Below are 15,450 nucleotides of genomic sequence, written 5' to 3'. Positions count from 1 at the left end.
GGTATAATTAGTGATATTTACAGTAATAAGAATTCTATAAACTGGTTTGATTTGTAAATACGGCCTTGCAGAACATGCCATCATGTTGCCAACCTTCTAGCCTGCCCATCATAAGCTATAATTGTACAAGCTAGAGAAACAATATGGCCCATAGATAATTACTAAAACTTGCAATTTATGCAGATCAACTAATATGAATTTAAAGTCCTTTGATTTGTTTCAATCATGCAGTCCTCAATAACTAACATGAATAACCAGTGTAGTCACTGGTATGTGTATTTCTGGCAACTGATTGAGTTTAAAGTCTGGATTGACATAAAACTTCTCAATTTAGCAATGAGAATAATTCCAATTTAATATTATATTTGGTCTGAATCTTTGTTCTTAATGCATATATAATATGGATATAAATTTGCCAGTAGCAACAACATCTTCATCAACTATACAATTTTGTGTAATGTTTTGTTTATTTTTAAGTCTAAGCAATTTATGGGTAACATAGTATTGTGTTCAGCCATTTTTCATCTGTGTTGCTGACCTTGACCTCCATGCAGTGACACGCCTTCCCCACCAGGATGAAGGCATATGCCTGCTCTGGACTCGGTGGTAGCTTCCGAAGAATGTCCAGGATTTCAAAGGGAACTTTCCACTGAAATTACAAGTTCATACACTTCTTTAGTACTAAGATGACTTTTCCTAACCTTAACACCAACTACTGAAAAAGGGGAACTATTTACTGTGAAACCTAAAACTGTACACCATTAGTACCAACCATTTAGGCCACTTAACAAGGTGGTTCATGTAAAGAGTTCTATTATAGTAAGTCTGCATATGAATCCAGGTAAAAGAGAGGTTGATTTAAAGAGATGGCCCATGTATGGAGTTCTATTATTATTAGAAAGGCATTGTTGGGCCACAATATAAAACCAGTCTGCTGAATGAAGCCTTTTTTCTGTCATTGTTTTTGTTCATTTTAACATCGCTTTCAACATTACTGGCTATATCATTCAGAGCATGGGTGGGTATCAGACCTGTAATCCTTTGATTATTAGGCCGCTGCTCTACCAACTGAACCCCTCTGGTACCTCATTCACTGACAGGCCAGTTTATGGAAGAGTCACAGTAAAATGATTGGGGTTATCTATGGAAGGTTTAATTTTACCTTTCATTAAAAACACTACAAAATTATGCACCTTAATAAACAAATTATTTCTAAACAGTTAACAAAAAATTTTTTTTTATAATGAGCAGCAGCCCTTCGATAAATATGACATTAATTACTAAGTATGTTAATTTTTTTGTTCATTAATAGTTGAGTTTTAGTATGTAGTGTCAAACAGCAATGCCCACCTTCACATAACATACTTTTATAAGGCAGTCACCTCAGTAAAACATACACCTTTATATGTAGGCCACCTATATATGACATACCTTTACAAGGCAGACACATATACAAGACGGAAACTTGTATAAGACTGATACCATTATAACCTACCCACCAATATAAAACAGATACCTTTATAAGATAGCTAACTACATATGGCAAATTCCTTTATAAGTCAAACACCTACATAAGACAGCTACCTTTACAAGACAGATACCTTATATGACAGCCACCTAGATACATTTATAAGACAGACATATATAAGGCACATTCATAATACAGACACCTATATAAGATGGAGACCTTAACAAGACAAACATCTACATAAGAATTACATTTACAAGACATTCTCCTATAGGACAGACACCTATATAAAAATTACCTTCAGAAGACATACACCTGTAAGACAGACATATATAACATATATACCTTTATAAAACAGACACCAATATAAGATATAAACCTTTATAATGCACAAACATATATAAGACAGATACCTTTATAAGACAGATTGTAAGACAGTCACCTATACAAAACAGATACCATTATATGTGTGTGATTTGGATTTTAACGTAGCTTGAACAATTTTGTAGTCATATCGCTAAGATGTCTGCAGTGTGGCACTTTATAGTGATGTCTAACATGGGGCATCATGCTGCATACATGTGAGCATGATGTCCCACCCAGTCACATTATCCTGACACCAGGCCGATCAGTCCTAACACTAACCTCTTAATGCTGAGTGCCAAACAAGGCAGCTGTTAGTACCATTTTTGTAAATCTTTGGTATGACTTGGCCGGGATCTAACCCATGAGGCGGACACTCTAACCACTAGGCCATTGGAGCAGTCGATACTTTTATAAGATAGATACCTATACATGACAGAAACCTTAATAATCAGACATATATTGAAAACAGATACCTTTATAAGACAGACACCTTTAAAAGACAGACATATATGTATAAGACAGATTCCTTTATAATACAGGCATAAAAAGTAACCAAATTCCATGGCTCTATGATTATATTCTACATAGAAAGTTCTTTCTAGTTTTCTCAACACCTCAAAAGTTTTAAAATGAAAATGAAGCTGTGACGTATAACAAATTAATGAGCCACACCTCTGACCATTCAGGACTAATCCAACACAACTTAAAAGTCATAAAGCAAAACCTCATGTTGTTATTACCATCCATTTCAGAAAGATGTCTTCAGGTGAAAAAATCACATTGATATAACGTTCTGTTCATGACAAGAAGTGATTACAAAATTTTCAACATGGGTGCCATATTGGACAACAGATTAGCACCATTTTCATTTATAACCAACTTAACGTAAGAAGTCTTTAAGTAAAACCACAATGATGATATGACCATCCACTAAGAAGTAGCAATAAAAAGGTTTCCAAGACAGTGGCTGTATTTAATATCCAAATGGGACCATTCTCAGGCATTAGAAGTCATCTGGTGAAAACCCCATGTCAGTATGACTTTCCACTCGGGAACAGCAGTGATAACAAGATTTTCAAGATGGCTGTCATGGTGGCCATATTGGATCTCAGATTGGCACCATTTTCATTAGGACGAACTTAACATCATAAGGAATTTTGTTGTTGCTGTGAAAACCCCATGTTGATATGACCATTCATTTAGGAGAAACAATAAATATTGGAAGATGGACAACAGACCATCCCATAAGCTCTTATGGTCTATAACAAGTATAACTAATAATGAATGGACAGCATGATCTTACAATAATCTTTGGAGTATGTTGCATGTGTGATGAATGATAATGGAAAAAAAAGGCTAATGGAAAAATTAAAATACAAAAAATTCAGGTCAAAGAATGTGGCAATGCTGTGCATTAAGCATTTTGATCTTAATTACTCCTACATTTCTGAGTATTTACCAAGCCTGGAAAACCACAACTCCTAATCTGTTATAATTGTCAATTCCTTTATTAACTGTTTTTGGACATGCTAAATGTGACTTGATCAATGAATCTGAAACAATGCAGTACCAACATAAAACTAGTGGATTATTTACAAATGGAACTTTATAAAAGCACCTGTAAACAACTCAACTGGAAACTCATACCTTTTCATTTAGTGACATAACCTGTGAGGGTGACTTCCCTTGTCTGCTAATGAGTTCAAACACTAGGTGGCGTATGATGTCAGGGTCATACATGTACATTAGCTGGTGCTCCAAGTTTGCCATGCTGATGGAGGAATCTGAGAAAAACATATAAAAAAATCCCATATTTAATTTTTATTTAGATAACTGAATTTATAAAACCACAGTAACAAATGTCAAAATGTACAATGTTCATTCCAAGGTTAAAAGGAGCCTACTTTGCTCATGCTTCATTCACCCATATCTTGCATGCACAAATATAAACCTGCAGATAAATACAAGGATTAAATAAAAAAATTACTGAATATTTCAATGCCTAACAAAAACAACACCTACAAAACTTACCCATTAATGATATTTGAGTGGTGCAATTATTCCAAGGAACTGAAATGAATACTAGCCACCATGACAATACAAAACACACCTCTGCTTGAAGGGTAGCTACTAGCCACAGTCGTCATGTCATCGTACATGCTCCGGTTGCGACTTCTGATATGCTCATTCTCCAATTCCCGTAACTCGATAACCTCTTCCGGGGTGAAGTACTTCATCAACTCACTCTGTAGCAGCATGAAAATAAACTTTTTGGATGCCAGCTCTGTCACATGCCTAGAAAGTTGGAAAATTTTACTATAATCATTTCTTATTTCCTATATAATCTGAAACAGTTAATATTACCTATCATTTGCAAACAAAATGAAAAGTGAATAAAAAATGATGGAAAATGACAGAGTTGAATGCAAACATTTTCTTCTTGAGTGGCTTTATAAAAAGAAATAACTGTTTAAACTCATGGCCGATACACAGGTCCTGAAAATGAGCTTATTCCAAAACATTGATAACAATATCATTTCCCTATCATACTACAATGTAAATGCAAAAACAATTATAACTGTGTTTCAGCCACAGTAATGTTTCTGAAACTGTTAAGAAAATAATCAAACCCTGCTTGTCTTTAAACATGTAGTTTTTTGGTGGGTGTGATAATTGATTTTAATGATATAATACTTACCTATGTAATTTCATTGCTTAATCTCTTCCAATGCAAAACACCCTCTGCCATATCATGAGAATTCATCCTACCACAGAGTGATTTTGAGACTGATCCTGAAGTCTTACCCATGACCCTGGCCCTCGTTCTTTTCAGGATGTAGCCGTAAAACTAGTGAACATGTGAGAGGGGTGGAAGGAGGAAATCTGGCAATAGCAACAGGTAAGTATTACATCATTAAAATTAGTTTTATCCTGCCCCCAAAATACATTTTTTATCATTAATTCATAACATGTTGCTCTTTCATAGCTGCATTTGCCAGGTTCAATTAGAGAACGATGTTCCCAAAACCAGGTGAAGGAAATATAAAGAAATAATCACCCTTACTGTTGAGGTGTAGAAAACTGCTGGATAGAATCTGCATGGGCCTTTTCTTGTCCTACGACTAGCAGCCCCAAAGAAAATAAGCCTTCACTTTGGTGAGTCAACAAGATCATGTGAGATGCCAAAATGCAGCTTTAATCACATCCTTTAAAGACCAATGAGTTAGGCCGCATTAATCACATCCTTCAAAGACCAATGAGTTAGGCGGCATTAATCACATCCCTCAAAGACCAATGAGTTAGGCAGCATTAATCACATCCCTCAAAGACCAATCAGTTAGGCAGCATTAATCATATCCTTCAAAGACCAATGAGGTAGGCGGCATTAATCACATTCTTAAAGACCAATGAGTTAGGCAGCATTAATCACATCCTTCAAAGACCAATGAGTTAGGCGGCATTAATCACATCCTTCAAAGACCAATGAGTTAAAGTGAATAAAAGGTCCTTCTTGGAAAGAGATTGATGAGTTCTCTTGATAGTTATAGTAATCCACCTCAATATAGTGGAAGCCAAAATATCAGCTGAGACCTAAAGGGGAAGGGAAAGAAGTTGCCAAATAAAAATGTACAACCCTAACTGGGCATAAAAGTCTATCTTGATAATCCCCAACATAGAAGGGACTGATACTGGGGATAATGACTGGGAATGGCACTAGCAATGGAAACTGGTTATTTCCTAAGAAACCTGGTGTGCAAGGAGAGAAACCTACTCAAAATTTCCATTAAACCTTACACATTAGACAGCCTGGCTCTACGACTATGGCATGAATCTTGCTTCTTAATCTCACAGATGCTATAGACAGCAAGAAAACAGTCTTACGGGTACAGTTCTCAAAAGAAGCTTCAACCAAAGGTTCATTGGGGTTTCAATTGGAAACCACATGATACAAAAGAGATTCCATCTAGGCATTAGCAAGCGAGACAACAGTATTTGCAGTTAAAAACATCTGATCAAGTCTGCATTGTGAAAGCCTGCACCAAAAGGCCAGGCCCTCTGAGATTCTGTGTTGAACAGGACTGCCCTTTAACAGAACTATCTTGTCACTAATGGACAGATGGTCTACCAAAATAGTCTTTCTGCCAGGAATGTGGTGAAATCAGAGGGTAATGCTTTCCAAGACTGCCCAGTGAAAGAGGTTCTAAACCTCCATGCTGAGAGATGGGGTATATGTGCCTCTTTATTACCTGAGGTATGCTAACACTGAGGTGTGAGAGGAGACCATCATGCAACAACTACTTATTTTGTTAATGTACCCTGAAGGGCTAAGAATACTGCCCTCATTTCCATGTGGAGGGTGAATTCTTTCTGGGACCATGAACTCCCTTCTGGCATCAGATGAGCACCACACCCTGAATCTGTTGCTTCTGTTAACAGACAGAAGTAGGGTTTGGCAGAGTGCATGAGATCTCCAGCCAGAAAACAGTCCCAATTTGTCTACCAAATAAAATGATGATGGAAATCCAGACCTAGAAAATTCTTAGCAGTCAGAGGGTCGCTGTGCAATTTCTAGATTGTTAGCGAAGAAACTGGAAAAAGTGCAAGTGCAATCTGCCTACATGAAATAGGTCTGCCTTGGAGTTCAAGGTCCCCAGTAGAGACGGTAATAGATGAGCTGACAATGGCTGTCATACAGGTATACTGCCACAACTAATGATAAGGTAGACCTGAACAGGGTTATGCCCCACCCCACCCACACCAGGGACTGTTGTTGTTGTTGTTGTTGTTGTAGGGTTTAACGCCATTTTTCAGCACACAATAGGCTATACATGGCGGCCAGTATTAATGGTGGAGGAAGAACCTGGGAAAACCCCGGAAAGAACCACCGACCCACGAGAAGCTACTGGCAAGCTTTCTCACATACCCACATTGGCTGAATCTGAGACTCGAACCCACGCAGACAGAGGTGAGATGGCAGTGATCCGTAACGGAGAACGCTTTAGACCACTCGGCCACACGGGGACTCCCACCAGGGACTGAGATGGAATCCAAATGTGAGTGCCTGAACCTAGTACACATTCCTTTGGAACATGAAAGGAAGGAACTTGTGGCAAGTCATTGGTCATATTCACATATCTGCTGATGACTTCAGTCACTGAAGATTCTGAAGTGACATCAATAAACACTTTGACATCTTGTGTCATTATTTATAGCAGAAACTGGTTCTCTAAGCAATTATTTGCATTATCATACTAAATCTGCAAGACAGGTTTTCAAACTGAAGGAACCAGTCTGTTTCTAGGAAATACATCATGCACAGCTGCTACAAACAGAATCTTTTGGAAAGTCCATACACGATATCTATACCCTTTTAAATATGCAAGTCAAGACCTCCTTGTCTCCAATGAATGCAATAGTTAATGGAAGGAGGGGTACTCAAAATAAGCCAATAGGACATGGCTCTCTCACAGCAATGGTGAGTACACAGCAGGTGACAAAAAGTGATAATTTTCCTCAATTACTGCTTTAAAACTGATTTCATGGCATGGATGGGTGAGTGGGTAGTATATTCCTCTCATACATAGCTTCCAAGTCTGCATTTATCATACAAAGCTGAATAAAGAAGCAGCATTGTCACCTGGAAGATTGCAGAATCTGCCATCAATACTGGACCTGTTTATTGAAATCATAAATGGACAACAAGCATGGTTTGTTTCACCAGAATGTCCAATTGGGTGGCTGAATGGTGATATGGAAAACTGTGCCCAATGGACTGGTTGTACAGGTTTTTGAGAGTCCTTTGTTCCCTTTAATTTTTTTCTTCACCTAGTACATCTAGTTGTCACAATAATAATGAAACATTCCTGGTAATGCACTGGCAAGGGTGCAAAATATACACCAATTAAAATAATGAAGCCAAGGAACAAGAGGGAGAAGCATCTCTGGGTGATTTGTTGTACATGTCTTCAGGATAGGCCACCAATATCTGACCTGTTGACTCAATTGGCAGATGGGAAACTGACAAGGTTTGTGCTGGCTGGATGTGTGGCTAGACAGTTATGTGGAATGGACCAGCTGTATGTGTCCCAGGAACATGATGTATACTATCAAATGGTTGGCAGGTTTGTAACATGACTTGTCAATATAACTAACATCTGGTTGCTAGCTGTATTGAATGGCCAGCTGGACCAGGTGGTCAGCATCCAAGATGGTGACAGAAGGCAAAGCCAGCTGAAAATACAAGCCTGTGAAGTTGGCATCAAACTCCATACAACCAAATCTACATATATTCTGGCAATGCACAAATATGCAGGGGTCTTACATCCACCAGATGATAACAGTTAAAATGCAATGCAAATGAAATGCTAACATAATGCAAATGAAATGCAGCTTTGGTCAAAATACCAGTTTCAGGGTATTTTTTATGCATATGCACATTAATTCAGTATGTCACTACATTTTACTTCAAAAGATAAGAAAGATCTGATGTGATGGCACAGTGGTTAGCATTCTGGACTCCCAACTGAAAGTGTGTTTTCTAGACTTATCATCAAGTTGCCCAAGGTCAGCTACCATGGTAAGTCCTTGGGCATGGTTTTTATCTCGAACTGCCTTGGTACTTGTTGACCATAAAACACCACACCAAAACCAATCAAAACACAAGGGACAAATGCGGAATGTGACTTGCCTACTGGCCATAGCTCCATCTATTGCTTTCACCAGGATCTCAGAGTTTACAATGACTGAGTGGACTGTCATAATGTAAGCTAACTATAAACAACAACTACCAAAAATTGATCAAATAAACAAATATTTATCACGAATCTGTGTTTTTGTTAGATAACTATATTTTCTAGAACAATTACTGAATACAGGTATTAAAATGCTATAAACATTAGTAACCCCTTATTTTGTCCAACAAACAGTTGTAAACATCATTAGCAATCCCTTATTTTGTCCAACAAACAGTTGTAAACATCATTAGTTTTGTCCAACCAACTGCAATAAACATTAGTAATAATTTATTTTGTCCAACAAACTGCAATAAACATTAGTAATAATTTACTTTGTCAAATAAACTGCAATAAACATTAGTAATCCTTTACTTTGTCCAATAAACTGCACAAACATTAGTAATCCTTTATTTTGTCCAACAAACTGCAATAAACATTAGTAATAATCTACTTTGTCCAATAAACTGCAATAAACATTAGTAATCCTTTACTTTGTCCAATTAACTGCAATAAACATTAGTAACCATTTACTTTGTCCAATAAACTGCAATAAACATTAGTAATCCTTTACATTGTTCAATAAACTGCAATAAATATTAGTAACCATTTACTCTGTCCAATAAACTGCACAAACATTAGTAACCATTTACTCTGTCCAATAAAATGCACAAACATTAGTAACCATTTACTCTGTCCAATTTTTGATGAACTAGTTTTAATATACAGGTTTACTGAAAGCTGATATTTGTTATTAAACATTAATGTACTCACAAGGCAAAATACTTCAAGTAAAACAAAACTAAACTAAATTTAGAAACATCAATATACTCACCAAACAAAGTTGAACAAAAGCTATGTTTGGCAAAATGAACATACTCATCGGATAAAATACATCGAGTAAAGTATAAGCAAAGTTTCAGGACATTAATGTAATGGATAAAATACTTAAAGTACATCACCATCAAAGATTAGTGACACTAATGTATTTACCAGACAAAATACTTCAAGAAAAACATAAGCTAAGTTTAGAAACAACAGTGTACTCAACAAACAAAAGATTTTTGAGTTAAACACAAGCTATTTTTTAAAGACATCAATGTACTCACCAAACAAAAACCTTCTGAGTTAAACACAAGCTTTTTTTAAAAGAAATCAATGTACTCACCAAACTAAATATTTTTGAGTTAAACACAAGCTATGTTTAAAGACATCAATGCACTCACCAAACAAAATATTTTTGAGTTAAACACAAGCTATGTTTAAAGACATCAATGCACTCATCAGACAAAATATTGTTGAGTTAAACACAAACTATGGTTAAAGACATCAATGCACTCATCAGAAAAAATATTTTCGAGTTAAACACAAGCTTTTCTTAAGGACATCAATGCACTCATCAGACAATATATGTTTGAGTTAAATACAAGCTGTTTTTAAAGACATGAGCATACTCACCAGAAAAAATATTTTTGAGTTAAACACAAGCTATGTTTAAAGACATCAATGCACTCACCAAACAAAATATTTCTGAGTTAAACACAAGCTATGTTTAAAGACATCAATGCATGCACTCACCAAACAAAATATTTTTGAGTTAAACACAAGCTATGTTTAAAGACATCAATGCACCCATCAGACAAAATATTGTTGAGTTAAACACAAACTATGGTTAAAGACATCAATGCACTCATCAGACAAAATATTTTCGAGTTAAACACAAGCTTTTCTTAAGGACATCAATGCACTCATCAGACAATATATGTTTGAGTTAAATACAAGCTGTTTTTAAAGACATGAGCATACTCAGCAGAAAAAATATTTTTGAGTTAAACACAAGCTATTTTTAAAGACATCAGCATACTCACCAGACAAAATATGTTTGAGTTAAACACAAGCTGTTTTAAAGACATCAACATACTCACCAGACAAAATATTTTTGAGTTAAACACAAGCTATTTTTAAAGACATCAACATACTCACCAGACAAAATATTTCAAGTTTGTCTTTTGAGCGTAAGATGCTCCACTCATTGCCACTGTTAAAACCTGAAAAACAAAGGAAATTGAATATTATATATTTGACTTGACTGAAGTATCCATAACAATGCATCACTTCACACCTTCTCAAACACTAGTAAAGCCAGCTTTGCCTCTATCTCAAGCAGTAACATATATCCTCATTTGTAAGTCATTTCTAAGTCACGTCCAACTGCAAACAGCACAGATCCAGATGCCAATGCACAATGTGCTGGTAAAATCTGGGTCTATGCAGTTTGTTAGGAGTATTCAGCAGAAAGAACAACATAGACCTTGCTCTTCCTAAAATTTTGGTATGTAATGTACATTATGCGGTGGCAGATAAGGATATAGGCAATTTGAAGTTGTACCTGGCTTATAAGCAACTCTATATATGGTATTGATTACTGTGATTAGCAGCAAGATCCTGTAAACTCTCCTCCTTTACTTCATATGTGAAGGGTGACAGGAAGATAATGCTACCACTTTGTATTCCAGTGAAAAATTATCTATAACAATAGAATTGTATGGCTGGGGTCAATGGAGTCCTGACCAATGAGGTATGGTTGATGCCGACAATCTAGTGTATTCTAAACTGATCAAACAAGAAAATAGAAAAATTGAAACAAAAAATAGACAAAATTACAAATCTTGAGGGCCCTTAAATAAATGGTCTATGATTAAATCCCATTCAATTATCCAGAAAATTCAAATTTGAAATAAACCAATGAAGTGCAAATTGTGGTAATTATTTCAGCATATACCATTCTTTACAATGGAACTCACGCATTTCAAAATAAAGTTCAAGCTCAATGATTCAATGCTCATAAAAATGGTTCTTGGGATCTGTCATCTTCAGTGCCCATGGCCCAAAATCACACATGACAATAACAGTACATTTGTTCACAGTCCATCAGCATCAACAATGATGTAGTATGACCAATTACAGTACAATATGTCTTATTGGTCACCTCTATAGATAGGAAACATGTTAGTGGCAATCTCCATATAACGGAAACCTGTCTTCTCCAAACTTGAAGCAACCTAGCTTTGTGGATATATCCATGTAGTGGCCACATGTCTTCTCCATACTGTCTTAGTAAACATATCCACATAAAAAAAACTCTGGACTACATAGACAGCTCCATATAAAGGATGCCCGTTTTAGAAGCCATCTCCAAATAAGAGGAACATGTCTCAATGTCTCGACATAAAGGGATACTCTCTTAGTGAACCATGTTAAAAATAGGAAGCCTATTAAAATGAACACATCCAGACTGCTCAAAAATGAAAAATAAAATGATGAACCCCTTAATTTTTCTTTAATATTAAGGCAGCACAAACGAGTTTCACATGACCGTCCATTGGGTACATTTTAAAAAAACTGAAATGGCATTCAATAATACATCTCCATGTTCCTCACTTGTTATTTACAGAAGTGTCAATATCCATGATTTCATGTTGCATTCACATGGGTAAAATTTTACTGGTTAAATCTCTCATTGTATTTAGAATAGGTTCTTTAACGCTGAAAATCTCGAGTTCCTTGGTTTATCAACATTGCAGGAAGGGGGAATGATACGAATCTAAGGTGGATATTCACTGAAAGACCAACTCTGCCATGACAATCCTTTCACCAATTCAGTTTCACCTTTCTCTAATGAATTTTAAAAAATACACATGTTGATGTCTATGGAGTTTTATTTTAACAGTACATGGTCTCAAAGATGAGAAGATACATCCTGAATGTGACCATAGCGAAAAACAATTAATAGGACAAATCTCCAAATAGGATAAATTTTTATACTATCTAGTCTTGCTTCACTTGACTGCTCATATATCTCCATGAGAACTCTACCATTTGACTGTCTTGAAAATAACATCACGTTTTAGTGTGTGTGTGTGTGTGTGTGTGTGTGTGATTTGGATTTTTAACATAGCTTTAAAAAATTTTCAGTCATATCGCTACGATGTCTGCAGTGTGGCAGTTTACAGTGACGTCTAGCACTGTGGCATCATGCCACAGACATGTAGCATAATGTCCCACCCAGTTACATTATCCTGACACCAGACCGACCAGTCCTAACACTAACCTCTTAATGCTGAGCACCAAGTGAGGCAGCTGTTAGTACCATTTTTGTAAGTCTTTGGTATGACTCAGCCGGGGATCAAACTCATGACCTCCCACATCCGAGGCAGATGCTCTTACCACTAGGCCACCGGAGCGGTGTATATCATGTTTTATATCAACATAAACAGTTTCAATGGCTGCATTATCACCTGATTATAAAGTGATGCTGAATGATGACACTTTAAGCAAACAACATAATTCTGATGAATAATTCCTGACAGTACATCTAGATAAATTCTGAGTTATCAAGATATGTCTTTGTAATTTCACATTCACAAAGTTTGCCCAAATCACCTCATGTTGGTAACAGCAACCAATAAACATTTTACCAGATTCTCATATGGCAGAGATCTCTCAGACCCACATGATATCTTGTTGAATAAGACTATGTACTTGATAGACAAGTTTCAATCTGCAAACTGTTAAAACATCATCACATACCTGCTAAATACAAAAAATACCATGTGAATCAATTAGCTTACCCTGAGTATAAATTTCATAATTGTTGTGTCAGCATCCTCAAGAACATCAGCTATAACTGACACAAATGCCTTGCCCTCCATCACACCTCGAACCACATTGCATATACTGACTTGTATAAACAGGTGGGTGAAACTGAAATCATAGTTGAAGAAACTTTATATTGTTATAAAAATATACCTGATATAGTCTTTTAAATCCATGGTATGTTAAATGATATTGATGAAATCATCAAGGCATATATGTAATAGTACTAATTACATTGCACTTTACTTTATACCAGGATTTAATCAATTCCTGATTAAAGCAAATCACCAATTATGACCTGATTAAATTTTTCATTATTCCTTTTTATTTTAAAATACATTATGATGGATTTTTGGAAGTGGGAATTCATTTAGGGCCACATTATTTACGTGCAAAATACAGGGTTTTACAAAATAATAAAAGAATGTCACATGCTACATTGTTATGTACACAGAAGCCAGTAAATCATGACTTCCAGGCTCGCAATTAGAGTACTGAATAAAATACTTATAAGTACAATTAGGTCCAACTTTACTTGAACAGTTTTACTTATAATTTCCAGCAAACACTATAGATCAGTGGTTCTCAAACTTTTTTTCATGGACCACTTGAACATTGCCGAAGATCTCTGTGGACCACATAATGATCTTTTCTAACAGTGACTGTACTGATAGCGAACTATTGCAACCATTCCATGGACCACCTGAATGGAGCTTGTGGACCACCAGTGGTCTGCATATCAATTTGAGAACCACAGCTATAGATAATGATCCATCACCACATTAAGGGGCCCCGAGTGGCAGAGTGGTCTAAAGCGCTCTCTGTTACGGATCACTGCCATCTCACCTCTGTCTGCGTGGGTTCAAGTCTCGGATTTGGCCAATGTGGGTATGTGAGAAAGCTTGCCAGTAGCTTCTCATGGGTCGGTGGTTCTTTCCGGGAATTTCCTGGGTTCTTCCTCCACCATTAATACTGGCCGCCATGTATAGCCTATCATGTGCTGAAAAATGGCGTTAAAGCCTACAACAACAGCAACAGCAACAACCATCACCACATTATAATATGGCGGATCAGTGTCTAAACTGTTAGAAGATCAATGCATGTTAAAAGAGTAGTTGTTTGTATAATTTATTCCTCAATGCAAGATGCACTGCCAGATTATATTTTAATAGGGTTTCTCGTTTGTTACAAAAAGACAAGTGTTAACATCTGGTTTCCTTGTTAAAATAAAGATTGTTAGAGTCTCTGCTATTGATGGGATAAGTCCAATTTATGATTATGCCCTCTATACACATGCCCCTCCAGTAATGTTGAATGGGCATACTCTGCTACACTTGCCCATCCCTCTGTCCATCTATCACTCAAACTTTGGTAAAATTTTGCATACCAATCATTGCAAACAAAAGGGATGTATGGGCATTTGTGGTCAATTAACACATTTCTAGTTATACCGGTCAAAAACAAGGAATTTGAAGTGTTTGTTATGAATAATAATGTTTTTACCATATCTACATTCACCATCACTATTATTAATGAAATCGTAATACTACTAACTCTTCACGAGAGGCCAGCTCATCCTCAATATCACTACGATAGGAAGAACTTAACTCCTGCTTGAGGTTGTCTTCTACCAGGATATCAATAAAACCCTGAAAATATACAGCTTATTTAATGTTTGTACATATGATATAAAATGTTGACTAACCAAAACAATCATATATAAATATAAACCAACTCCCCAAAACATACTATTAGTACCAGAAAGATGAAATACACCTGCCTACTGTAAATACATTAATTTTTTTTTTTACTCCCACATTAGTTCCATGATGTATTTTCTAACACAATACCTTTGATTTCACAATCAGAAATCTCAGACACAAAGTAAATTAAAATGTATTTACATAGAATTCACATCCTTTATAGATCAACCAAATCATACTCCCTGGAATCAAAGCCTAACCACCTTTGTGATGTTAATATCCTATTTGCCCCATGTCAATTTGTTAATCTGAATAACTGAGGTTGTGTGTGTTGCCTTATATCTGTCCCAATTTAAATCTACCTAAGGAGAGCCAAGGGGAAAGGGGAATATTTTGGTAGAGATTCACCAACACAAGAGAAATGAAAGTAATCAGTCAATAAATAAACAAAAATTAAAATAAATAATAAAAAATATTTTCAAATCACAAGACTAAAAATAAAATAAGTGTTTTCCCCTTCTCTAAA

At 36.0% G+C, this 15,450-nt stretch overlaps 1 protein-coding gene across 4 annotated transcripts in view; it reads right to left on the bottom strand.

The window, feature by feature from the left end:
* The window catches only part of LOC149782692 (integrator complex subunit 8-like), a 90,996-nt gene that overhangs the window by 33,418 nt on the left and 42,128 nt on the right, over nucleotides 1–15,450 (bottom strand). For all 4 annotated transcript variants that reach the window (XR_016414423.1, XR_016414424.1, XR_016414425.1 and 1 more), the window contains exons 10-15: nucleotides 14,776–14,870; nucleotides 13,197–13,329; nucleotides 10,549–10,613; nucleotides 3,945–4,129; nucleotides 3,482–3,618; nucleotides 539–649 (exon numbers count right to left, since the gene is read on the bottom strand). Coding sequence is in view for 1 of the 4 variants with exons in the window: in XM_089934184.1 (XP_089790310.1) it covers nucleotides 539–649; nucleotides 3,482–3,618; nucleotides 3,945–4,129; nucleotides 10,549–10,613; nucleotides 13,197–13,329; nucleotides 14,776–14,870 (726 nt within the window). In the remaining 3 variants the exon portion in view is untranslated. The remainder of the gene's footprint in view (nucleotides 1–538; nucleotides 650–3,481; nucleotides 3,619–3,944; nucleotides 4,130–10,548; nucleotides 10,614–13,196; nucleotides 13,330–14,775; nucleotides 14,871–15,450) is intronic.

Source organism: Sinohyriopsis cumingii, chromosome 15, assembly GCF_028554795.1.
Source record: "Sinohyriopsis cumingii isolate HCF-2022 chromosome 15, ASM2855479v2, whole genome shotgun sequence".
Taxonomy (NCBI): Eukaryota; Metazoa; Mollusca; class Bivalvia; order Unionida; family Unionidae; genus Sinohyriopsis; species Sinohyriopsis cumingii.
The sequence above is the reverse complement of the archived record's forward strand: the minus strand, read 5'-3'. Positions and strand labels throughout refer to the sequence as shown.